The sequence below is a fragment of the Phacochoerus africanus genome, chromosome 1 (assembly GCF_016906955.1).
Source record: "Phacochoerus africanus isolate WHEZ1 chromosome 1, ROS_Pafr_v1, whole genome shotgun sequence".
Classification (NCBI taxonomy): Eukaryota; Metazoa; Chordata; class Mammalia; order Artiodactyla; family Suidae; genus Phacochoerus; species Phacochoerus africanus.
In genome coordinates, this window is record NC_062544.1 from 150,883,560 (window position 1) to 150,907,826 (window position 24,267).

The following is a 24,267-nucleotide window of genomic DNA, read 5'->3' on the forward strand; positions in this document are numbered from 1 at the left end:
AGCAGATGACTAAAAAATGGCCCCTATCATCAGGGAGCTAATAGAAAATGCAAAACAAGTAAATAAGGGGAATGGAAAAATATAGCCATTCAGCAGACATTCACTGACATACATCTACTAGATGTCAACCCTCTGTTAGGCACTGGAAATCAGAGATAAGATGGTCTGCTTTTGAGGTATTCACATCCTAATAACAGAAGGAAAGGATGAGTTACTGCATATAGTCATGACAGCATGAGCTGAATTTGGTAAAGGAGAGGGCAGGGGACTAGGAGACTTCAGGATGGGAAGTCCTCCATCTGGGGTTGGTTTTGATGGGTGGCTGGCTGAGTGGTTGGGAACATGGATATGTGGATAGGTAGATGGACATACAGATGATAGATAATATGTGGAAGGATGATTAGATGAATGGTTATATGGATTGATGGACAGATGTGTGATTACATTGATAGACAATAGAATATGGATGGATGGTTGGATGGATGGCTAGATGGATGGATGAGCAAATTTATGATCAAGTGGATAGATATTAGAAAATGATTGGATGATGGCTATGTGGATGTGTGGATGGATGGATAGATGTTTGGAAGCGTAGATAGATAGGAAGCATTTGGAAGGATGGTTGGATGAATGGTTATATGGATGATTGGTAGGACGGATGGATGGATGAACAAATTTATGATGAGGTGGATATTAGAAAATGGTTGGATGGATGGATATGTGGATGGGTAGATAGCTTTTGAAAGTGTAGATAGATAGGAAGCATTTGGAAAGATGGTTGGATGAACAGCTGGATGGATGGACGAATGGATAGTTATTTGGAAGGTTGCTTGGTCGAACGGATGGGTGAAAAGCTGAGCTCATTGCTGAAAGTTGGACATTATCCCAGTGAGATCACCAGACCAGCTGAAAGAAAGGGATGGAAATCCACACATTCATTCTTTTAAAAAATGTTTGTTAGGCACCTATTTATTTGTCTGGTACTGTTTTGGGCTATGGGATTAGGTGGTACTTGCTTTTATGGAGCCGACATTCCAGAGAGAAAGCAGAGGACAAATAAATAAATATATATAGACTCTACTGTCAGAGAATAATAAATGCTAAGATGAAAAAATAAAGGCGGATGAGAGGGCAAAGATGATGAGAGGGAGCCTTTTATTGGGATATCAGGAGAGGCCTCTTTTTTTTTTCTTTTTCTTCCCGCTTTATTGAGATGTGACTGACAAGTTAATGTTGTATTTTCAGATGTACAATGTGATTTTATATACATATACACTGTGAAGTGATCACCACAGTCAAGTGAATTAATGTCACCTTATATAATGACTTTTTTGGGTAAGATCTTTTGACATCTCTTCTCTTAGGAAGTGTCAGGTATAAAATAGAATTTTATAAACTGTTGCCACAGCGCTGTGTATTAGATTCCCCAAAATGTATTCATCTTATAAGTGGACGTTTGTACCCTCTGACTAACATCTCCCCATTTACCACACATCCCTGGCCCCTTGCAGTCAGCATTCTACAGGAGAGTCCTCTTTGAGAAGGTGAGTTCTGAATAGGAAGTGAGCCATCTGGGGAACAGCATTTGAGACAGAGGGAACAGTGAGTGCAAGAACCTAGGGCAAAGAGGCCAGTGTTTCTCACTGAGTGAGTGAGAGGGAGAGGCGAGATGAGGTCACTGATGGGTGTGTTTGGAGTCTGGGGTCTGGGGTGGGGGGATGGGCAGATCACCTCCTGGGCCCTGGAAGGAGTGTGGGTTTGGTTGTGACTCAGAAGACCAGTAGCAGACTTTGAACCTGGGCTGCCTTGCATTTGGAAAGGCACCACCCTCCCCACTTCGCTGGTAGGTTCCCAGCCCTGCTCCCTCCTGGCCTGTTCAGTTGGGAGGCTGTCAGCAGTTTGATCACAGCTCCCAGCTCTCAGCGTTTACAGCTCAACCGTGAAACAGGCCCCAGGCAACATGTGGCACCTCGGAGTGATTTACTTGCTCACCATTTCTATATTTAGTGTCATTTCATGCCCATGGGCCAAGTTTTCAGAGAGAAAAAGAAGGAGGAATTTAGGGGGAGTTGGTTAAGCTCTTGTTTTGTGTTTGGGGTTTTTTTTTTTTGTTTTTTTTTTTAACACATAGATCCATTTTTTCAATTGCTTTCTGAGATTATCTCCCAGCCTTTGAAAAGTTACAGGATGCCAACTGATGGTGCATTCCAGGACACTATTCATTTCTGAGAGCCTAGTCCGTTTCACTGCCCTTTTCTCTTGGAAGTTTGTGTTTGCTTGCTGGTGGGAGTGAGCTGGGTTTAAAGAACCAAGTGTGTGGACCCAGGGGTAAAGGAATCGATTCCTTACTATTTCACGTAATATGGCTCGACTTCAGGCCATGTTCTCACTGCCCTCTGAAGTGGGAATCCCACAGACCTCCAGCCAAGGTGCCTGTAGGGCATCTCAGACTTTAATTTGCACATGCATCACCTTGGGAGAGTGTGCAAATGCAGCTTCTGACTCGGTCTGGGGTGGGGCCTAAGATCTGCATTTCCAACAAGCTCCCCAGTGGTGCCCTGGGACCACTCTTGGAGCACAAGGCTTGTGCCAGCACTGTCCAATAGAAATTAACACGAGCCACGTGTGTAATTTAAATCTCTCTTATAGCCACAACCAAAAGGTAAAAAGGGTGACATTGAATTCAGTAATATTTTTTATTTAATCTAGTATGTCCAAAATATTGTCATTTCAGTAGGTATCACTGTGAAAATACTGAGATAGTGTATGTTCTTTTTTTTCCTGTAATAAAATCTTTGGAATCTGGCATTTGCTTTACACTTAGAGCACAGACAAGCCACAGTTCAAGTGCTCATGTGGCTGGTGGATCCCCTCTAGACAGCATATCTCAGTCTGGCTTGACTACCTCTGGTGATGGGGAGCTCACTCCCTCCTGGGATGTTCAGTCCATGCCCACAGCCTCTCATTTGGGAGTCATCCCCAGGCCAGCTGGGAAGAGCCAGCTCCACTCACTGAGTCCCCGAGCTGGTGGGCATCCTCTGCGGAGAATGGTCCTGCCAACATGTTGGGTCCCTGTGAAGCCCTCTCCTCCAGCTCCCTCCTGGGGCGGCAGGTACCCCACGTGCTCAGCTGTGTCTCTCTTGTTGATGTTCTCAGCCCAGGGTCAGGGAGCTTAGGTGTCCCCCTGCTGTTACCCAGCCAGGAGGTGTCCAAGCTGGGTGCCAAGTCAGGATGTTGAGACCTCTGCCCCTCTGCTGTAAGAGGCTCTAGTTCCTGCAGCAGGACATGGTTTCAGCAGGCCTCCTGGGCCCCTGCAGGGCCAGCCCACACGTGCTGATGGAGCCACAGAGCTGGTCGGGAGGGAGGTCATCAGAAGCCATGCAGCCCTGGGGCTCAGAGCCTGTGGCAGCTCCTTGGAGCTGCAGAGAGTAAGGAACTAGCTCTTCCCCCACCATGCCCACCCCTCCACCCAGGGGAGAGCCCCCAGCTTGGCCGGAAACTGCCCTGGGATCAAGATAAGCTGGGGTGTGTTTCCCAGTTGCTGGCCTGGAAAAAACCTGACTCCGTGGGGGCAGGAAAGAGGAACGCTCAGAGTAGGCGTCCCTGTGCCTATGCCCATGCCCAACCTTTCATGGTTGCCAGGCAGCATGAAACCTCAGGCCAGCCCACCGCCCTGACACCAGCACAGAGGGAGTGTTTGTCCTGGGATGGGGGACTCAGAGGGCTTCAGTGGTACCAGGTCACCCAGGCAGGGCACCTCTGGGGTCAGGAAAACTCATCTTGGGGTGGCCTGGGACAGGGGACGTTCATCTGGCATGACCTGGCTCCTGGGCCCTGCCTCCATGCTCTGGAGCGTCTGTTCCTGCATCCTCTGTCCCACAGCCCCTCCCTGGGGGCTTTAGCTTGACCCTCTGTGGACTAAGTCAGGGCCTCTTCTGCCAGACCCACCATGAAAGAAATGGCCATCCAGGCTCCTGGACCATTCATTCATTCACTCATACATTCATTCATTTATTCAGCAAATGTTTGCTGAAACCCCCAGCCTCTTCTAGATGCCTCCTAAACAAGACAGAGGAGAAACCAGAGGAAGAGTGTCACAGGCAGAGGGAACAGCAGGAACAGTGCCCTCAGGCAGAGATGGGCTGGGAATGGTTTAAAAAGACCTTGTGTTAAGTGTTCACAGACCTGCACAGCCATTATCACAGGCAACTTTAGAACTTCCTTATCACCCCTAAAGGAACGCCCGCCATACCTATTAGCAGTCACTCCCCACTGCCCTCCCCCAGTCCCAGGCAACCAGCAATCTGCTTTCTGTGTCTGTGGATTTACCTGATCTGGACATTTGGTGTAAGTGGAATTGTGCAATACATGACCTCAGGGGGCTTCTTTCACTGAGCATCATGTTTTCAAGGTCCATCTGTGCCATAGCAGGCATCAGCACTTCATTCCTTTTTTTTTTTTATAATGACTTTTATTTTTTCCATTATAGATGATTTACAGTGTTCTGTCAATTTTCTGCTGCACAGCAAGATGACCCAGTCACACACACATGTATACAGTCTTTTTTTCTCACCTTGTCATGTTCCATCACAAGTGACCAGACAGAGTTCCCAGTGCTATACAGCAGGATCCCATTGCTTATCCATTCCAAAGGTAATAATTTGCATCTACTAACCCCAGATTCCCAGTCCATCCCACTCCTTCCCCCTCCCTCTTGGCAACCACAAGTCTGTTCTCCATGTCCATGATTTTCTTTTCTGTAGAAAGGTTCATTTGGGGCGTATATTAGATTCTAGGTATAAGTGAAATCATATGGTATTTGTCTTGCTCTTTCCAACTTCACTTAGTATGAGAGTCTCTGGTTCTATGCATGGTGCTGCAAATGGCATTATTTTGGTTTTTTTATGGCTGAGTAGTATTCCATTGTGTATAAATATATATACATCTTCTTAATCCAATCCTTTTTAATGGCTGAATAATAGTCCCCTGTATGGATGGACCACATCTTGTTTATCTCTTCATCTGTTGATGGACCCGTGGGTTGTTTCCCCTTTTGGCTACTGAGAAAATGTTGTTGTGAATAGTGCTGCTATGAACCCTTGTGTACAGGTTTTGTGTGAATGAGTGTTTCTGGTCTGGTTGTTGTGCCATCCTCACAATCAGGCACCACATGTCTCTGAAGTTCACCCTCTTCAGGGCTGTCCCTGGAAGAGTCCAGGTCTTTGGGTCAAGAGAGAAGGAGGGTCTGGACAGACCCAGGTGGAACCCTGCACTGGGTCATCTGGTCCTGTGTCCCCTGGGGCTGGTAAAGCCACAGGGCAGCAGGTGCTGTGGATGCTGGCCTGGCCCTTGCCAGCTGGGCCATTTGGAGCTGATTATGCACCAAAGTGGGTTTTCAGGGGGTCCCTGGAAGGTGGTCACTCCTGACTGAGCCTCCATCACACTTCTCCTGCATTTGCTCAGGCTGTACTCTGCCCTCCACGTGGCTAACTGAGGGACCTTCTGAAAGCCAAGTGCCATGGACCTGTCAGCAGGTAGGTGGGCCTCCTGGCCTGCCCAATGGCTTCCTTCCTCTTTCTGGGCTCTCCTGCCCCTTATGTGCTGGCCTTCAACCATGCTGTGCCTTCTGCCCAGCCTGTCCTGTCTGTGTCCAACTCAGCCCTTCAGGTCCTGTCTCAGCTCAGGGGTCATTTCCTTACCTCTTCACTCCAGCCAGGCTCATGGTTCTGCCCCCAGCCATTCATTCACCAAGTGTGTACTGAGCACCAGCGGTGCTCTGGACACTAGTGTGGGCGCTTGGGACAAGGCAGGGAGAGGACAGACCAAGTCCCTGCCCTTGGGCAGTTGGTGTTTTAAGGGAAGACAGAGAAAATGTGTGCTGTGTCAGATACTGATGCCTTCAGGGAGCATGAGGAACCAGGCAGGGGTCAGGGAGAGTCCTTGCAAGGGTCCCCAGGGGAAAAGTGCTCCAGGAGTGGGGAAGAGTGCTCCAGGCAGGAGGAGAGCCATGCAAAGCCCTGAGGCATGCACATGCCTAGTGTGCTGGGAGAACAGCAAGGAACCCATGGTGATTGGAGTGGAGTGGACAGAGCTGTGGAGGATGAGATCAAAGAGGTAGCAGGGACCACAGCATGGGGAGGGGGGCAGTTGGAGAGAGAACAATGTAATGAACCCCACTGACCCAGACCCAGCCCCATTCTTGTCTCCACCCCAAGCTCCCCCAGACTGGAAGGGTGTGGGGCAAATCCCAGGCCACGTGTTATTTCACCCACTGTGTACTTCTAATCAGTAAGGATTTTAAGGACATGACCATGACCCTGTTCTTACTCAGCACAACATGAACAACTCTGATGCCATGGAATACTCTGCCTGACTCAGATTCCATTGTCTTAGAGACATTTTCCAGTCGGGCTGTGGGAGGGGACCCCTGGGGGCTGTAACCACAGGAGGTGCAAGTGTGCACTTTCCATCAGAGCCACCACTTGTGCCCTGTGATGGTTGGAGGCACGGCCGCCTTCCCCACAGAGCAAAGGCTTCAACAGAGTAGGGGTGGGGCCTCCTCCTGCCACCTGGCCACCAACCTCAGGGCCATCCTGGTCAGGGAGTAAACTAGCATGTGATAGGAAAGTGAATGAATGAGCGAGCGAGCGAGTGCCAAGGCCAGTTCACTGATGCATCGGGAGGAATGTGGGTTCCATGGCTCCACCTGCCCTTTAGGGCTCCCTGCCCCTCACACTATAGTTGGGGTCCCTGACTTCCTCATTTGGGGCCACCACCCCCAGACCCCATCCCCAGCATGGGCAGACCCTGTCAGAGGCCACCCCGGGGAAGTCCATGGGGCTTGTCCTGTCCACGTCTGCAGGGGGCTGTGCTGGTCCCGGGCTCTGGCTGGTAACACAGGGACACCCAACCCCCACCCCCAACACCGCTGGCCTCCACCATCTGGGCACCTGTGTGAGAGCGTGTGTGTGGGATGGTGCTATGTGTGCAGTGTGACTGTGTAAGCACATGCCTGCCAGAGTGAATGGGGTGTGGGACCCTAGAAAGACAAGCCTGGGGACAACGTGTGTCGGTCCATGAGACTCAGTTCCTCCAGGACCCCACAGTTGGCCAAGGCCAGTTCATGGAGGCCCCGAGAGTCAGGCCACCAGCTCTGGGCTTCTACTCATGGGCACAGACAGTGTTTGGGCCAACGTAACCAGACAACACTCATTTCAGGAGGTCCCCATCTAGATTGGGAAGCTTCTCCCCTGGGTGGGTTGACCCTCCTTTTCCCGAGGCTCCGGCCAGAGTCTGTGCCTCCCAGGCTGTCGGGCCGAGCCGGCTGCATTCCAGTGGCCCTGTCCCATGGAACTCAGCTCTCCCCCGCCATCCCCACGGGAGGCAGACGGGTATTTGCTTGAAGTCAGTGCATCCAGTATGACTCAAAGAATGTGACCAACAAGAAAATACTCCAAATGTTTACCAAAAAAAAGAAAGCTGTCTTTCCCCCTCTTTCATCTGAGTTGCCCAGAGGAATACAGCTGCAGCTGAATGAAATGAAGCTTTCTGCTCATGATGGATCGACATGGAGGAGGAGGGGAGGGGGAGGAATGGGCCAGGAAAGCAGGGAAGGGGGTGTTGGCTTCAGGCTCCCAGCCCGCAACCTCCCTCCCAGGGCGGCACTCATACCTATTGTCTCCTGTATGTGGGGTGGGGGCAGGAGTCCATGGTGGCTGCCTGCCCTCTGAGTTCCCCATTATCTTAGATCAGGGTCCTTGGAAAGGCCCCCTAACATGGAAGTGTGCATGCAGGCATTTCCCAGGGAGGGGTCTGGGGAGATGCACCTGTAAGGCAACGAGGAGAGGGGGCTGTGACACAGCAGCCACAGAGGCTTCAGGGGTCCCAGGGGCTGCAACAGCCCTTCAGACTTGTCCCTGTTAAGACAGGACACCTGGCCTGGGTATCCCCATCAACCAGTCCTCAGTCTGGTACTGCCCGGAGGATGGGGTGTGGCCTTGGGCGAGGCAACTCCCATGATGGGAGAAAGATTGCAGCCAACACTCTGGGCATCAGGGCAGTGAGTGCTTGGTCCCGGGGGAGGACTGGGGTGGGCACCATGGCACCCACTGCACTCTCCAGCCCCATGACCATGGCCTGAGGGGGCAGGGCATCCCAGTGCACCCACCTCTGTCCTCCCCAGTACATCCCATGGTCTCCAGCCAGGTGCCTGGCTCCCAGTACCTCCCAGCTGTGGCCATGGGGCCTCACCTTCCTCACCTGTCAAATAGCGCTGCTGTGCCGATTCATTGAGTGGCTGTCTGCTAAGCACTTGGAAGGCCAGCTGATGCTCTCAGTGGTTTTTATTAGAGTCAGGCATGGTCCCTGCCCTTGTGGGGCTCACAGTCTGGTGGAGGGAGAGGTGTGCAAGCAGGAAGTTAGGATACAGGGCAGCTTGTGCCTGACGTGACATGGAGCTCTGTCTGAACAGCTGTCCCTGCTCTTATCCGAGACCAACCTGAGCATTTCTTGCAGCGCCATCAGCAACTTAACAACCTCAATAGCACAGCTGCCCTTCCTGAGATCCTCCCCCACCTGGGCACCTTGGTCACTGGACCCCGATGCTTCCACTGTGGGCTGTGTTGTGTTGAATGAGAAGACAGAACCGAGGTCTGTGAGGTGGTGGACCTCACCCAGTGTCCCAGTCGGGGTCTGGAAGGTGGAAGGGTCAGGATAACAGAAGGGGTCCCTTACAGGGGGCTGGGCAGCACTGAGGCCTTCCTCTGAGGGATGCTGCAGCACTGGGGGCTGGTACTTGGCAGCCGGAGGAGGGGGTCACTCGGCAGGAGCTGTGGTGATAAGTAGAGGAAAGAGATGATGGCCCCTTGTGGCCCCACAGAGAAGAAGTCTGGGGAAGAAATATTCCTGCCTCTCTCTTCTTCTGTTCTGTCCTCCCAGCTGGACCTGACCAGAGGCTGGTAGACAGGGAGCCTGTGGGTGTAGTGTACACAGATGGGCCTCTGGGGACAGAGGAGGGGGCACTCACGGGTGTCCAGCACACCCAGGCCCTCAGCCTTGACTCCAGCAGGGCCCCCACCTTGTCTGTTGCCCGGCACAGGGCATGGCTGTGACACATGCACAGGAAAGGACACCTTCTGTCACACACAGCAAGACGAGCACTCACCTCTGTGTATAGGTGGTTTGGGTCATGAGCACCTGGGCCTGGAGCCGTGAGAGAGGAAACCAGAGTGACTGTGGCCCATCCTCCTGCCCCAGGTCCCCTCGTATCCAGCCCAGGCAGGAAACTAGCCCTGGGAAGAGGAGGCCCCTGCACCCAGCAGATCTTCCCTCGTGCCTCCCCTGAGTGGTGCCACCTTCCCTGGTGGCCCAGCTGCCTCAGGGGGGTGCAGAGAAGGTCTGGGAACGAGGCCTCTTGCTGGGGTGGCTGGAAGCTTGGAGTGGAAGGAAGCACGGTGGTAACACAGATGGGAAAGGATGCTGCATGGACCGATGGGGTGAGGGCAGGAGGTGGTGATCTTGGGGGTTCTGGAAATTGAAGGGCCAGAGCTGCTTCAGGGGCCCAGGGAGTACTCACAGTAGCCTCTGGGGAAATGGTCACTCCAGCATGTCTTTGCACCTGCACCACCCAGAGCTTGACACCTACCATGGTGACATCTGGGACAATGTGCTCTCCTTGTCCCTCTGTGTCCCTGTCTTCTCCCTTGGAAACCCCCTCTAGCACCTTCATTGTACAGCAGGGAAAACAGGGTCCAGAGAAGGAAAGGGACTTGCCAGCAGCCACACAGCAATGTAGAGGCAGAACTCTCAGGTTCCGGGCCATAGCATTCCTTGCATGAAAGGAGGAAAACTCATTTGTGAGACACACTGCACCAGGCCCTGGTTGCCCTTCTCGCCTTAATCCCCACTATTTCCTTTGAGGAAAAACTTTCTCCTACTTTACAGCAAGGAGCAGATCACTGAAGATGCTTTTGTTTCCAAGTAACAAAATACCTTGCTAGATGTGCCTTCAATGATAGGAGTTGGCTTTTTCTTGCAAATTAAAAATCTGGATGTAGTTTATTTCAGAGGCTCAACATTCTCTTTGAGGCCACCCAATCTGTTTCCATCCTTCCATCTGCCATGTCACCTTGTTGGCCTCTGGCACTCTTGCCTTTTGGTCACAAAATGGCTGCCTAAGCTCCTGCAGTCACACTTTTATACCACAGCATTCAAAGATAGAAAATGAAAAGTTGCTCTCTCAGTTCTCACTTTTCATCAGGTAGGTCCTATGTTTTCAGCCTCTGTGGTCAGAGGCAGGCAAGCTATGATGAGGACATGGAGGGCCAGACGGGAGTGTGCCCTGTTCCCAATGGCCATTTCTGCCATCATCAACATGTGGTGGCTAGAGGTAGGATTTGAACCAGGTTCTTGGGCTACCTGGCTCTGACACTGGTGTCTTCTCCTCTGCTTCAGGCTGCCTTTTGTCACAACCTGCTGCCATGGTGGGACTCATTCTGATTACATGGGTCACTGCTCATCACCAGGGGTGCAGATGGTCCAGAACTAACCTCTCCCTGAAGGGGAACCAGGCTGGCCAACAGCAGAGGGCATCAGATGGACTGAAGCAGCAGATGCCCAACTAACCCAGAGCCGCAGCTTCCACCCTCGAGGCCCTCAGACCTACTCCCTGCTGTGACTTCAAACCCATGAACTAAGGACTCTTTACTAGGTTTACATAAAGCATCTCGCTGCACAGACGAAAGGACTTCTGTGCCAGCTAGAGAATTTTAATCCATAAGGGGCAGAAACCCAACTCAAGGTAGCTTTAAAAAGGGGGAATTCATTGGTTCATGGCGCCAAATGGTTCTGGGGTCATGAATTCTGGGCGTTTGATCCAGAGAAACCAAGTCCACACACCCCTTATGCTCTCTTTCTCCGGTCAGCTTCTTTACTTAGATCTGTATGGTTGTGAGATGCTTAGGCCTCTGCATCCCCTCCTGTTCTCATCTGGCAGGAAATTACAAACTGTTCTTACCAACAGTTCACACTGAATCCCCAGGACTCACTCTGATTAGTCCTGACCTGCCTGAGTCAGCAGCCCATACCTGGCAGTGGCCAGTGGGAACAGGGGGTGATGACTGGTGGGATCTTAGAGTGATGATTGGTGGGATCATGGAATGATCATGGTGGGAACTGGGATTGATGACCAGCGGGACTACTTTAGTGGCCATGGTGGGAAAGAACCTCCCGGTGGAGTCAGAACTTGCAGAGGCCACACTGTGCTCACTGTAAAACAAGGCACAAAAAGAAGGGAGGCAGGAGTGGGAGAGGTGGGGAGAGGTCCATGCTGGAGAAGTGGGGCACGGCAGGGGGCTTGCAGGAAGAAGTGGCATTTGCGGAGGCCCTGAAAGGGCTGGGCCGGGCCCTGGGCCAGGGTGAATGGAGGTACCTTCCCGGAGGAGGGCATGGCCGCAGGACTGATCCCCTTGGGGGTGGGGTGGGGCATCCCCCTGGCTCTCTTGGGGGCATGAAGTTCTTCCTGAAGTGTGGAGGGAAGGCGAAAGGAAGCAGTGGAATTCAACAGTGGCAAACAGCTTTTGGTTTTAACACTGAGAAGCCCCTCAGAATGCCATGGTGGGTGAGAGGCTTCTGGCACAGGAATGCCATGTGGAAGGGAAGTGTGGGAGCTGGAGGTCACTGTCAGGCCTCCTTCCTCCCAGGCGGTTCACCTCACATCCTCTGGGCAGCCCTGAGTCTGGGACAGCCCAGGAGGCCAGCGTCGATAGTATCTGTTCAGTGTCATGAATCAGGAATTTTCTGGGACCAAGTTTCTCCTGAGACCTCTCCCAGCCCTGAGAACCCCGCCCTGGTAATTCTGGGCTCTGGGAAGCACCTGGGACATTGTCGGCACTTCCTGGGGGACCTGTCAGAAAAAGATTGATTTTTCTCCCTCCAGCGGTGCAGAAAATCCTTCCTACTGCTCCAGACAGGTTTGGGGCTGGGTGGGGGCACAGAGAAGCAGAGTGTGAGTGGCCCTGCCCCACCTGGCTCAGGAATCCCCGCTGAGACCCCAGTTGCTGCTCCCACACTCTCAGGTCAGGGAGCCCACCGCCTCCAGGCAGCCCCCCAGTGCTGGTCCCGCCTAGTGGGCACAGCTGGCCTCTCACTGATCTGGAATCTGCTGCCTGGGCCTCTCCTCCAACCAGGGTCCCAGTTTCATCCTCCAGGTTCACTGTCCCTTCCATTCCCCCAGCCCCAGGACGGGCCTGCAGAGTATGTGGGGCAGTGACCAGGACCCCAGAAACTGTAGGCTGAGCTGCTCCAGCTCCTTCAGCCCGGGCCTCCATCCCCTCCTCTACACACACCCTCTGGTTCTGTCTCTCTGCCTGAGCAGAGCCCAGTCCTGAAAATCACCTAGCAGGACCATCTCCTCCAACTTATGAGTGCTAGACCTCAGTTAATATGGCTTCAGATGGTGGGTGTGACCGCAGCCTTTTTGTTTGCAGTGAATCGGTGGTCATCTAAAGCTTTCCATCTTTCTTAGGCTCTTCCATTGTATGCTTCCGCAGTCATTTTTTAAAATGCCAGAAATTAGAGGTGTGTGTCTTGCTTCTGGCTGGTTTCAACCACATGTTTTATTTAGTCTTTGGAAGTGACTAAATCCTGACTGGGCCAGATTTCAGTGGCCCTGAAAGCCCCTTCTGCCCCCTAGGGGCCCCTCTTCCTGGCCACTCTCTATGCCTCAAATTTCCTCATCATGCCCTCAACACATGCTCTTCCCAAGCCTGGCTCCCTGTCTCAGTGCACAGCCTGCGTGTCCATCACAGGCCTCTGAGTGGCCCCTGGGAGGCTCCTGGGATCCTCTCCCAGAGAGCCCTGGCTTCTCATCTGTCCACTGCCACCATCTTCATTGGAGCCACCATGGTCTCTGGCCTCAGTGATGTGGATGGCAGCTTCCCTCCAGCCCTTCATCCTGCCTCTAACTGACCTAATTTCCACCCTCTCTGGAATGACCTTTAAGGTACCAGACTTCATCACCCCCCTGCACGAAAGCTGCTCAGGGGCACCCCCTGGCTCAGAGGTAGTCCAGGTGCCTCTCAGCCCATCTCCTCTTGCACTGCCCGGCTGTGCCTGTCCTCCCTGCTGCCTCAGGACCCTGGCCTGTGCTACCCCCTGGTATGAACTGCATTCCCCCCAACCCCCAAGGTTTGGCCGATTCTGACATCTCACTTCTGTTATCTGGCCCTTGCCCTGTCAGGGAAGTCTTCCTGGAGCCACACACGGGCCAGCTCCTCTGGGTCAGATCGTCTCACTCCTTCACGGCACTCACAACCTGTAATTAGATTTGGGAGAGAATTAATTCCATGGTGGCTCTGGCGCGGGTCTGCAGGCTCAGAGAAGGCAGGGGCAGCATCTGTTTGCATCACAGTCCTCCTAGGGCCTCCACAGTAGAGGTGGTGCCACCAGCACCCAGTAGGTGCTCAGTGCAGAATGAGTGAGTGAATGAATGCACACAGTAGCAGGCACACACTAGGTCCTTCTTTCCCCTTGCAGCTGGCTGACCTGGTCTATGCCAGGTGTTGCGCCTAAGGTTGGGAACTGAAGGGGACTGGAGTGTCACAGGTGGGCTTCTCCAGGAGCAGAGGCTGAGATGGAGTCCATTAGGGAGGGGAGGAGCAGGAAGGGCAGGAGTGGAGTTGCGATGCTGCCCAGCAGAGCCTCGGTAGGAGTTCGAGAGCTCTGCCCATCAGAGTAGCCGGACCTTGAGACCCCCACCTCTCTCTGTTCCTGGCAGCAAGGAGGGCTGAGGTTCTCTGTAGCTGGGACAGACAACAAAGGATCTGAACACTGGAGGCTGTGTGCTGTTGACACTCCTGTGATGTGCTGGAGGCTGTGCCTAGCACTTGCAAGACCCACTATTAAATATGAGAGATTTGTGAGCTGATTGTTAAACCACTGGGAGCTTAAAATTGGCCATGGAGGGAGCATTTATCCCACAGGAATTGGCCAACACTACAAAACAGGGCTTTCTCTTTTTTGAGAGCCTATTGACCAGCATACCACGACTGTAGCTGTGAAGCAAGGCCTCCCTTGAAGAGGAATCGGGGTGGTCTCTCTCCATGTCCACCACAGAGAACTGCTGGCTTGATGGGGGATGCTAACAGGTAGACAGTCAGTGCAGGGACAAGGTGAAAAGTACCCAACAGCCCAGGACAGCTAGGGGACACGTGGGGGAGTTAACGACTGCCCTAGCAATCAGGGAGGGCTTTGTGGAGGAGGTGACTTTTTTGTCTGACATGGTAAAATATTCAAACAGTACAAAGTCCTATGAAAAGTAAGGCTCCTGGTCCTGGGTACCCTCCCTGGAGGCAGCTCCTCCTCCCACCTGCCATTGTCTCATGCATTCTTCCAGGGATGTTATTCTGTGCTCCAAGGAACACGCACACACAGGTCTTATTTCTCTCGCACAAATGAGCTCATGCTCCGCATACTTTCCTTTAGCTCAGTTCTCCCCACCGTGTCTCTCACTAGAAAGTACAGGGCCACCTTGTTCTCTCTGGCAGCTGCAGGACATTCCAGTTATTGACGCACCATGGTTTGTGGAACTTGTCCCCATTGGTGGATCTTTAGATTTTTTCGGCCTTTTGATATTTCAGATAATGCCTCCATGAGGCCGTCGTCCTGCACATGCAGGAGCCTTCCCGGAGGGTACATATTCTGCAGTGGAATTGCTGGGTCGAGCATCTGTAGTGGCAGTAAAGATCGGCCTTCCAGATAAGGACCAGCAGGTGCAGAGCCCAGAGGTGGACCTGGGGGAAAGTGCCCGTGCTGTGGGTCAGAAGGCGGGCTTGCTCTCGGACCCGCTGTGAGAGAGAGGGTGTAGCGCTGGGGTCAGGGCCAGGGCTATGCGCACTAGGAATTCAGGAGTTTTGGCAGAACCTGCAAGCCAACCAATGATGGATGGATGGGTAGAGTGTGGCATATATCCCTACAATGGAATATTACTTAGTCATAAAAAGGAATGAAGAGCTGACCCCTGCTTCAGCATGGATGGATTTTGGAAGCATTATGCCAAGCAAAGGAAGGCTAGACACACAAAAAGCCATGTGTTGTGTGAGCCCTTTTATATGAAATGTCCAGAATAGGCAACTCTTTAAAGACAGAAAGTCATGGTTACCAGGGGTGGAGAGGAGGGGAGAAATGAGAGTGACTACTACCGAGAATGGAGTTTCTTTTCTTTAAAATTTTTTTATTAAAAGTCGATTATATAACATTGCATCGATTTTGGGTGTACAGCAAAGCGACCCGGTCACACATATATATACATTCTTTTTCTCATATTATCTTCCATCATGTTCTATCCCAAGAGATAGGATTTAGTTCCCTGCATTGTATAGTAGGACCTCATTGTCTATCCATTCTAGATGTAAGAGTTTGCATCTACAGAGTTTCTTTGAGAATGAAGAAAATTATTCTAATTAGGTAGTGGTGATGGTTACACAGCTCTGCATATACTAAAACCCAGTGAACTATATACTTTTAAGAGTTTGACTCACATGGTATGTGAATTATACTGCAATAAAGCTATTTTAAAAAGAGGGCGTGCTAATAAAACCAAGGACAAAGTTCAAGGAACCAGGAGGGCTGATGCAGCACGCTGGGGCTGCCAGCCTTGTGACCGTGACCCCTTAGGTTTGAGGGCCAGGAGGTGGGGTGCTGGAATCCAGGGGGACTTACAGAGAGGACATCGGAGCAGGAGCTGTACCTTTGCTGGGGATCCCAGCCTCCCTGTGGGGCCGGCAGGGAGGGCTCCCTCCAGTACCTTCCACTGGCTGGACCCCTGGAAGGGACACAGCCCTCGGCCAGTCCGCCCTGGGCCAGATGACTCACTGACAGGAATCATCAGCTCCTGGGTATAGCCCTCCAGTCTGGCCCCTGCGGCAGGGAGTGGGAGGGGACAGTGGGGAGTGGCCTGGACAGACCCAGCCCACTCTGTCGTCTTGAGCCCCTTCCTGTCTCTGAGCTTCAGTCTCCCCACCTGTGAAATGAGTGGGATGCCCGTCTCTCAGAGGTGTAGGACAATCCGGTCTGTCAGAGCTCTGCAAACGCTTTGTCTGGGTTAAAGAGCAGTGAGCACACAGGTCAGGAATCTCAAAGGGTCAGAAGCAGCCTTGGAAATCATGTCATTCAAATGGGGAAACCCCGTCCCAGCGAGGACACCAGCCAGTCAGCAGCAGGGACAGCATCGTCTCAACTCCAGAGACTGGCCCTGCTCATAGCTCCTCTCCCGCAAGCTTTAAAAGCAAAAACGAAAACAAAACCAGGCTGTGTTTCAGAGCTGTTTTAGGTTGGCAGCAATTGAGCAGAAGGTACAGAGAATTTCCCATGTGCCCCCCGGCCCCAACAGTCTCCCTGCACAGGGAGTGCTGCATCTGTTACAGCCAAGGAGAAGTCTTTAAAAAATTATAAATCCTGCTCTGGGCCACCACTGGCTCCCCAGTGGTGGGCACAGTACCATCCCTTCTCCTAGCCTGAGGAGACAGGATGACAAAATGCCACATGATGGCCTGGAAGGGACCCTGGAGCAGAACAAGGACCTACGGTTATCAACCAAGGAATCTGAATAAAGGGTGGACTTCAGTTCATAGTAAGAAGTCCATATTAGCTCATGATGAATTTACCATACTAATGTAAGATGACAGTCCTAGGCAAAACACAACAAGGGAGAATGGGGACTCTAGTATTGTCACAGTTTTTCCGGAAATATAAAACTTGGAATAATGGGGTTCATTTAAAAAACTGAATAATAAAAAATTGCTCCTCTTTAGCACAATCCACAGAGCCTGAGAGATGGCCCACCTGTGCCACCTCCGCACCTGTACTGGAGCCAGGTCATGCATGGCCTTGGCCCTGTTCCACAGAAGCCTTTGTTCTGCTGTCCTTCAAGTGCAATGTTTTAAAAATTGTATTGAAATATAGTTGATTTACAGTGTTGTTAGTTTCAGGTGTACAGCAAAGCGAAATATATATATATATATATATCCATTTTTTTCAGATTCTTTTCCAATGTAGGTTATTACAGAGTATTAAGTAGTGTTCCCTGTGCTATGCTCTAGGTCCTTGTTAGATACCTAGTTTACATATGTGTATATGTTAATCCCCAAATCCTAATTTATCCTGCCTCCCCAGCCTTTTCCCTTTCATAACCATAAGTTTGATTTAGAGATCTGTGAGTCTGCTTATGTTTTGTAAATAAGTTCGTTTGTATCATTTTTTATTAGATTCTACACATAAGTGATACAATATTTGTTTTTCTCTGACTTACTTCACTTAGTACGATAATCTCTAGATCACATCCATGTTGCTGCAAATGGCATTATTTTGTTCTTTTTTGTGGCTAATATTCCTCTGTGTGTGTGTGTCTACACTTTATCCATTCCTCTTTTGATGGACATTTAGGTTGTTTCCATGTCTTGGTCATCCTAAATAGTGCTGCAGTGACCATTCAGGTCCATCTATCTTTTTGAATTACAGTTTTCTCTGGATATATGCCCAGGAGTAGAATTGCTGGATCATATGACAGTTCTATATTTAGCTTTTTGAGGAACCTTCATACTGTTCCCCATAGTGGTTGTACCAATTTACATTCCCACCAACAGTGTAGGAGGGCTCCTTTTTCTCCACACCCTCTCCACACATTTATTATTTGCAGACTTTTTGATGATGGCTATTCTGACCAGTGTGAGGTGATACTTCATTGTAGTTTTGATTTGCATTTCTCTAATAATTCGTGATGTTGAACATCTCTTCATGTGAGTTTGGCCATCTGTCTGTCTTCTTTGGAGAAATGTCTATTGAGATCTTCTTCCCATTTTTTGATGGGGTTGTTTGGTTTTTTTTGATGTTGAGCTGCGTGAGATGTTTGTATATTTTGGAGATTAATCCTTTGGCAGTCACTTCATTTGCAAATATTCCCTCCCACTCTGTGGGTTGTCTTTTTCTTTCTGGTTTCCTTTACTGTGCAAAATCTTTTGAGTTTAATTAGATCCAATTTGTTTATTTTTGTTTTTATTTTCGTTTCTTTAGGAGGTGGATCCAAAAAGATATTGCTGCAATTTGTGTCAAAGAGTGTTCTGCCTAGGATTGCCTCTAAGAGTTTTATCATATCCTGCCTTACATTTAGGTTTTTAAAACCATTTTAAGTTTATCTTAAAATGGTGTTAGAGAATGTTCTCATTTTTTACATGTAGCTATCCATTTTCCCCAGCACCACTTATTGAAGAGACCATATTTTCCCCTCCTCTGTTGTAGATTAATTGACCAAAGGTGCATAGGTTTATCTCTGGACTTTCTATTCTGTTCCATTTATCTGTATTTCTGGTTTCATGCCAATACCATACTGTTTTGATGATTGTAGCTTTGTACTATAGTCTGCAATCAAGAAACCTAATTCCTCCAGCTCTGTTTTTCTTTCTCAAGATGGCTTTGGCTATTCAGGGTCTTTTGAATTTCCAAACAAATTTAAAATTTTGGTTCTAGTTCTGTGAAAAATGCCATTGATAATTTGGTAGGGGTTGCATTGTATCTACAGAAGCCTTTGGTAATATAGTCATTTTGACAATATTGATTCTTCCAACCCAAAAAGATAGTGTATCTTTCCATCTCTTTGTGTCTCCTTTGATCTCTTTCATCAGCATTTTAGAGTTTCCTTCCTTAGGTAGGTTTATTCCTGGATATTTTATTCTTTTTGGTGCAATGGTAAATGGGATTGTTTCTTTAATTTCTCTTTCTGATTGTTTATTGTTAGTTTATAGGAATGCAAGCGATTTCTATGTAATAATTTTGAATCCTACAACTTTATTGAATTCATTGATGAGCTCTAATTGTGTACTGGTAGCATCTTTAGGATTTTCTATGTACAGTATCATCATCTGCAAACCACAACCATTTTACTTCTTCCTTTCCAGTTTGGATTCCTTTTATTTCTTTTTCTTCTCTGATTGCTGTGGCTAGGACTTCCAAAACTATGTTGAATAAAAATGGCAAGAATCGACATCCTTGACTTATTCCTGATCTCAGAGGAAATGCTTTCAGGTTTTCATTGTTGAGGTTCCAGCAGAAATACAAGGAGGGAAGAGATCTGTGCTGCCACATGCCTGCCTCCCCTTGGGTCCTGCCCACTACCCAAATGTCCTCTCCTCAGAGAGGTTGTCCCATACCATCGGTGTCATGTAGCCTTCCCGACCTCCTCCCGTTGGCCCTAATCCTGTTCCATTTTCTTCATCTCTCTTAACTCTTATTTGAATCAGGTGCCTGCTCCCCTCTCCCCGCAGCATGTGCTCTTTATAAGGGCAGCAGCTTCATGCACTCTTCCTTTCCTAAGTCCCCTGTCCTCACACAGGGTCAGCACATAGTAGGCACTCAGCACATCCCCTCAGCTCCTCTGAGCACCAGGTCCCTGCCTGCCAAGCAGCAGCAACAGATGAGAGGTGAGGAGGAAACACACCCCTCGTCCAGTCACCTGAGGGTTAAGGTTAGGAGGAAGGAGAAAAAGTGTGTGCTGAGACCAGGCCTCACCATATATCTTCTCATTTGCTTTCCTTTTGCACCAAGGTGCCTCTGCCTCACAGGATGATAAACTGCCGTGGCTCCCAGCCCCCTGATGGCCCCCTCCCCACACAAATCCTCCCAGGGCCTCCGACTGCCCCTTCATCCAGCAGTGCAGGGTTAGTGCCCAGCCCACCAGGGCCTCCAAGACCCTGGACATTCAGGCAAGTGGCCTGGGCCAGGGGTGCTGGCTGTGCAAGAGTTTGAAGTCCCCATTGGTGACTTCTCTCTGGGCTTTTCCTGTGAGCCCCTGCTGCCTGCCTGGCAGCTGGGAAGGTACACAGATTCATATCATCTCAGAACCAGCAAACCTGTGACTGACTGACCTGGAATCAAGCTACGCTCTCAGTGTTGGGCCCCAGCGTCGCCCAGCAGCTCAAAGCAAGGAGCCAGCCTGGCCACTGGCTGGGGTGGAAAATCCCCCACATGTTTCTTCTGCTTTTCCCCCCTGCCTTTGGGAGAGGGCTTGGCACCCAGCCCTGACCAGGGTAGTAGAGCTTATGCCCAGGTTAATGTGGATAAAACGTGATCACTGAGGCTCTCAAAATGCAGAGTCTGCAGGACTGATAAGCTATGCATTATCTGACTAGGGGCCCATATGAAAACCGCAGGGGAGGAGGGCAGCCACCTGCGCCCGCCTGGAAGCTTGGCGCTTACCCCTGTGACAGGGAGGCATCTGTGTCACAGATGCCAGGCAGAATCCAGTGCCTCCTCACTGCAGGGGTCAGTACTGCATTCCTTTCTATGACTGAGTTAACATTCTGTTGTGAGGCTAGACCAGGGGTTGTTTTGTTTTGTTTTGTTTCTTTTTGTCTTTTTAGGGCCGCATATGGAGGTTCCCAGGCTAGGGGTCTAACTGGAGCTACAGCTGCCAGCCTATGCCACAGCCACAGCAACACCAGACCCGAGCCACATCTGCGACCTACACCACAGCTCATGGCAACACCAGATCCTTAACCCACTGAGCGAGACCAGGGACCGAACCCGCAACCTCAGGGCTCCTAGTCGGATTCATTAACCCACTGCGCCACGACGGGAACTCTCTAGACCACGTTTTGATGCTGCTGTGAACACTGTCCTGTTAGTTTTTCCCACATTTGTATGCTCTCACCTCTCCTGAGTGTACACGAGGAGTGGCAGTGCTGGGTGGCATCTCAACAGAAATGCATTTCTCGCAGGTCTAGAGGCTGGACCTTCAAGATGAGGGTGCCAGCACAGTTGAGTTCTGGTCAGGGCCTTCTTCCTGGTTCGTACCTGAGGCCTTCTTACTCTGCCCAGAGGTGCTGGAAGCAGCTGGGTTCTCTCTGGGGCCCTTTATATGAGGCACTAACACCATTAGTGAGGGCTTCACCCTCATGACTTAGAACCTCCCAAAGGCCCCACCCAATAGCATCACTCTGGGGCTTAGGTTTTCAACATAGAAATTGAGGGGTGGGGAGGGGGGACCCAGACACCGAGACTGTAATACTGGGTCTCATGGTCACTATGTTTAACACGTGGCAGGACTGCCAGGCTGTTTCCATGGGGCTGCACCATTTCACACTCCCACCAAAGCAGCACAGCAGGGCTCCCATCTCTCCATGTCAACAACTGCTGTATCTGTGTTTCCTCTGCCACAGTGGCCATCCCTGTGGGTGTGCAGTGCTGTCTCACTCTGGTGTTGGTTTGCATTTCCCTGGGAGCTGATGACAAGCATCTTTTCATGTGCTCATTGGCTGTTGTCCCCATTGCATTTTTATACATTGCAAGCACAGCTGACTTCAAAAAGCACTCAGGTCACCCATGTGGATTTAAAAGAGTAATTATATATATAGCACCCATATCAAGGAACAGAATATGGCCAGAACCCCAGCAGACCCCCAGGTGACCCTCACCAACCACAGCCCCTCACCTCCTACCCCAGGGATGACTGTCTTGGTATCTGTGGACCCTCATGTCTTTACTTTTCATCACTGTCTCCCCCTCTGTATGTGCCCCTACACAATTGCACTGAGCCCTGCAGTGATGTGCACTGTGCTCTTCCCCACCTGCAGATCCTGGAGGAGAACATGAAGCTGGAGTGTAAATGCCATGGCGTGTCAGGCTCCTGCACCACCAAGACCTGCTGGACCACACTGCCGCAGTTCCGAGAGCTGGGCTATGTGCTCAAGGACAAGTACAACGAGGCTGTCCACGTGGAGCCCGTGCGCGCCAGCCGCAACAAGCGGCCCACCTTCCTGAAGATCAAGAAGCCGCTGTCCTACCGCAAGCCCATGGACACCGACCTGGTGTACATCGAGAAGTCGCCCAACTACTGTGAGGAGGACCCGGTGACAGGCAGTGTGGGCACACAGGGCCGTGCCTGCAACAAGACGGCCCCCCAGGCCAGTGGCTGTGACCTCATGTGCTGCGGCCGCGGCTACAACACGCACCAGTATGCCCGCGTGTGGCAGTGCAACTGCAAGTTCCACTGGTGCTGCTACGTCAAATGCAACACGTGCAGCGAGCGCACGGAGGTCTATACATGCAAGTGATGGCGGGGCCACGTGGCCCCGCCAGCCACACACAAATGGCAGGAGGACTGGACGCTTTCCATGCTGCAGTCATGGCTCAGACCTTCACAGGGAGCCCCAGCAATGCTGAGCTTGTCTTGTCTGCTGTGGGGGTGCCTGTGGGGGCACTTCTCCAGGGCCCCAAGTCATCCATGCTACACCCAGTGCCGCTCTGCCGGGCCCACACGCCGCCCAGGACCCTCCTCAGCTGAGCAGAGCCTTCGCACCAGAAACTCTGGACCCTGGGCCTCAACATAGCAATATTTAACAATTTATTCTGATAAAAAATAATATTAATTTATTTAATTAAAAAGAACCCTTCCACCTCATCGGATCCGTTTTCTGCAATCAAAGTGGACCGCTTGCTTTCCTTGTGGGATAATTTTGTCTCTAGGACACGGAGCCGAGTAGAACTGTACATAGTCTTTATGCAGGTATTTCTACTAGTTGATTTCACAAGCACCCCCCCCTGCCACACTAGATGTTTAAGTACAAGAGCAGGCATCCTTTATACATATAGAGATATACACACACACACTTCTATTTTTTTGCTGTTTGCTGCTAATTCTCCAGAAATGTAAGCTGGTCCAGAAGTGGGGACGTTTTCCAGAACACGTTTCCCATCCTGCTATCCTCCCCAGCTCAGACTCACCCATTGGAAGGTCCAGTTTGGAAGAGAGAGAGGGGAGGTAATACTACAACCCCCATCAGTTTCCATCGTTTGGAAAGTGAGCCACTGGATAAGAGAATATTTTGTAAGAGACTATTTTTATATGAATATTTTATTTATATTGAGTCTGCCTGTATCATTCCACGGCCTGTGCTTCTTAATTCTGGTACTCCCTTTGGGGTGAGCAGTGGCAAGACCTGGGTGTAGGTCCAGGCCCTGTGGGGACCCTCACGCAGTGAGGTCCTCAAGTTCCACTGGCCCGGGGGGGGGGGGGGCGGGCAGGAGGGCCTTGGATGCCTGGCTGCAGTCTCACTGATATTACCTGGGAGGAAGCAGGTGCCCAGCCTTAGCCAGGTGAGCTCAGGCCTTTTGAGCGAGGTCTGTGCACATTGCCCTTGAGATGAGCATGTGCTGGGCAGGCTCTTGCCCTCAGCATCACAGGACCGTCAGTGGGACAGGTCACCTCCACTTGGCAGAAGCCAGCTCAGGGAGCCTGCTCTTTACCAGGACACCCTGCCATTGCCATGTGCCCTCAGTTATGGGGCAGCAGAGCTGGGGGAGGGGTCCCATGAGCAGCCAGGCCAGTGGGGTGTCTTGGTCCCAAGGCAGACTGGCAGGGAGAGGTGTGGACAAAGCCTGTCTACACTATTCCAGTGCCTCTCAGCCTGGAACACTTTCCTCCAAGAGGCTGTGGGTGTTCTAACGTGTGTCCGTTTGCATTTCCATGTGTGTGCGTGCGTGCTTGTGTGTGAGAGAGAGAGAGACTTTACAGCTCCTTGGGTTGTGGTGTGATTGCACCTCCAGGCACCTCTGGGTGTGTATGTCTCGTGTGCTCTTGCGGGTACACGGCTGTCTTTGTCTCTCTCTCCATGTGCCTGGGAGATCAGGGTGGCATATGCCTGTGCATCTGCTGGTCCTGGGAGTCTCTGCTGGTGGGTCAGGGGCTTGTGGTGGGAGGCAAACTGTGGGGACCTTTAGCAATTGTGCTGAGCCACCAAGAGATGGCATCTTTGAACTCTGTGCCCACAGACACTGATGAAACTCAGATACCTCTGAGACCACAGCCTCATGGCCCTGTGCATTAGGAGCCCCTCAGTGTCAGTGTGTTGAACTCCCCAATATTAGCACTGGGCCTGAATCACAGCATGGACAAATAAAGTGGCTGGATGGTTGGCTGACTTCCTCACTTGGACCATTTTTTTCTTCTTGGATATCAGGATGAGTAGATATGTAACGGGATGAGTGGATGGGTGGATGGATGGATTGTTGAGTGGGTGGGTAGATGGATTGCTAGATGGATGAATGAGTGAGTAGACAGGTAGGTGGGTAAATGGATAGATGATTGGTGGGTGGATGGATGGATAAGCAGGGGATGGATGGTTGGGTGGGTGGGTGGATGGATGAGTGGATGGGTGGATGGGTAGGTGGATGGAAGAGTGGATGGGAGGGTGGATAAGTGGATGGATAGATGCATGTATA

The 24,267-nt window shown here is 51.0% G+C and overlaps 1 protein-coding gene across 1 annotated transcript in view; it reads left to right on the top strand.

Annotated features, from left to right (window-relative positions):
• The window catches only part of WNT7A (Wnt family member 7A), a 63,062-nt gene extending 39,082 nt beyond the window's left edge, over nt 1–23,980 (top strand). Inside the window, exon 4 of the mRNA XM_047781876.1 lies at nt 21,621–23,980. Within this exon, the coding sequence (XP_047637832.1) occupies nt 21,621–22,100 (480 nt within the window). The 3' untranslated portion in view covers nt 22,101–23,980. The remainder of the gene's footprint in view (nt 1–21,620) is intronic.
• Nucleotides 23,981–24,267: the final 287 nt, after the last annotated feature.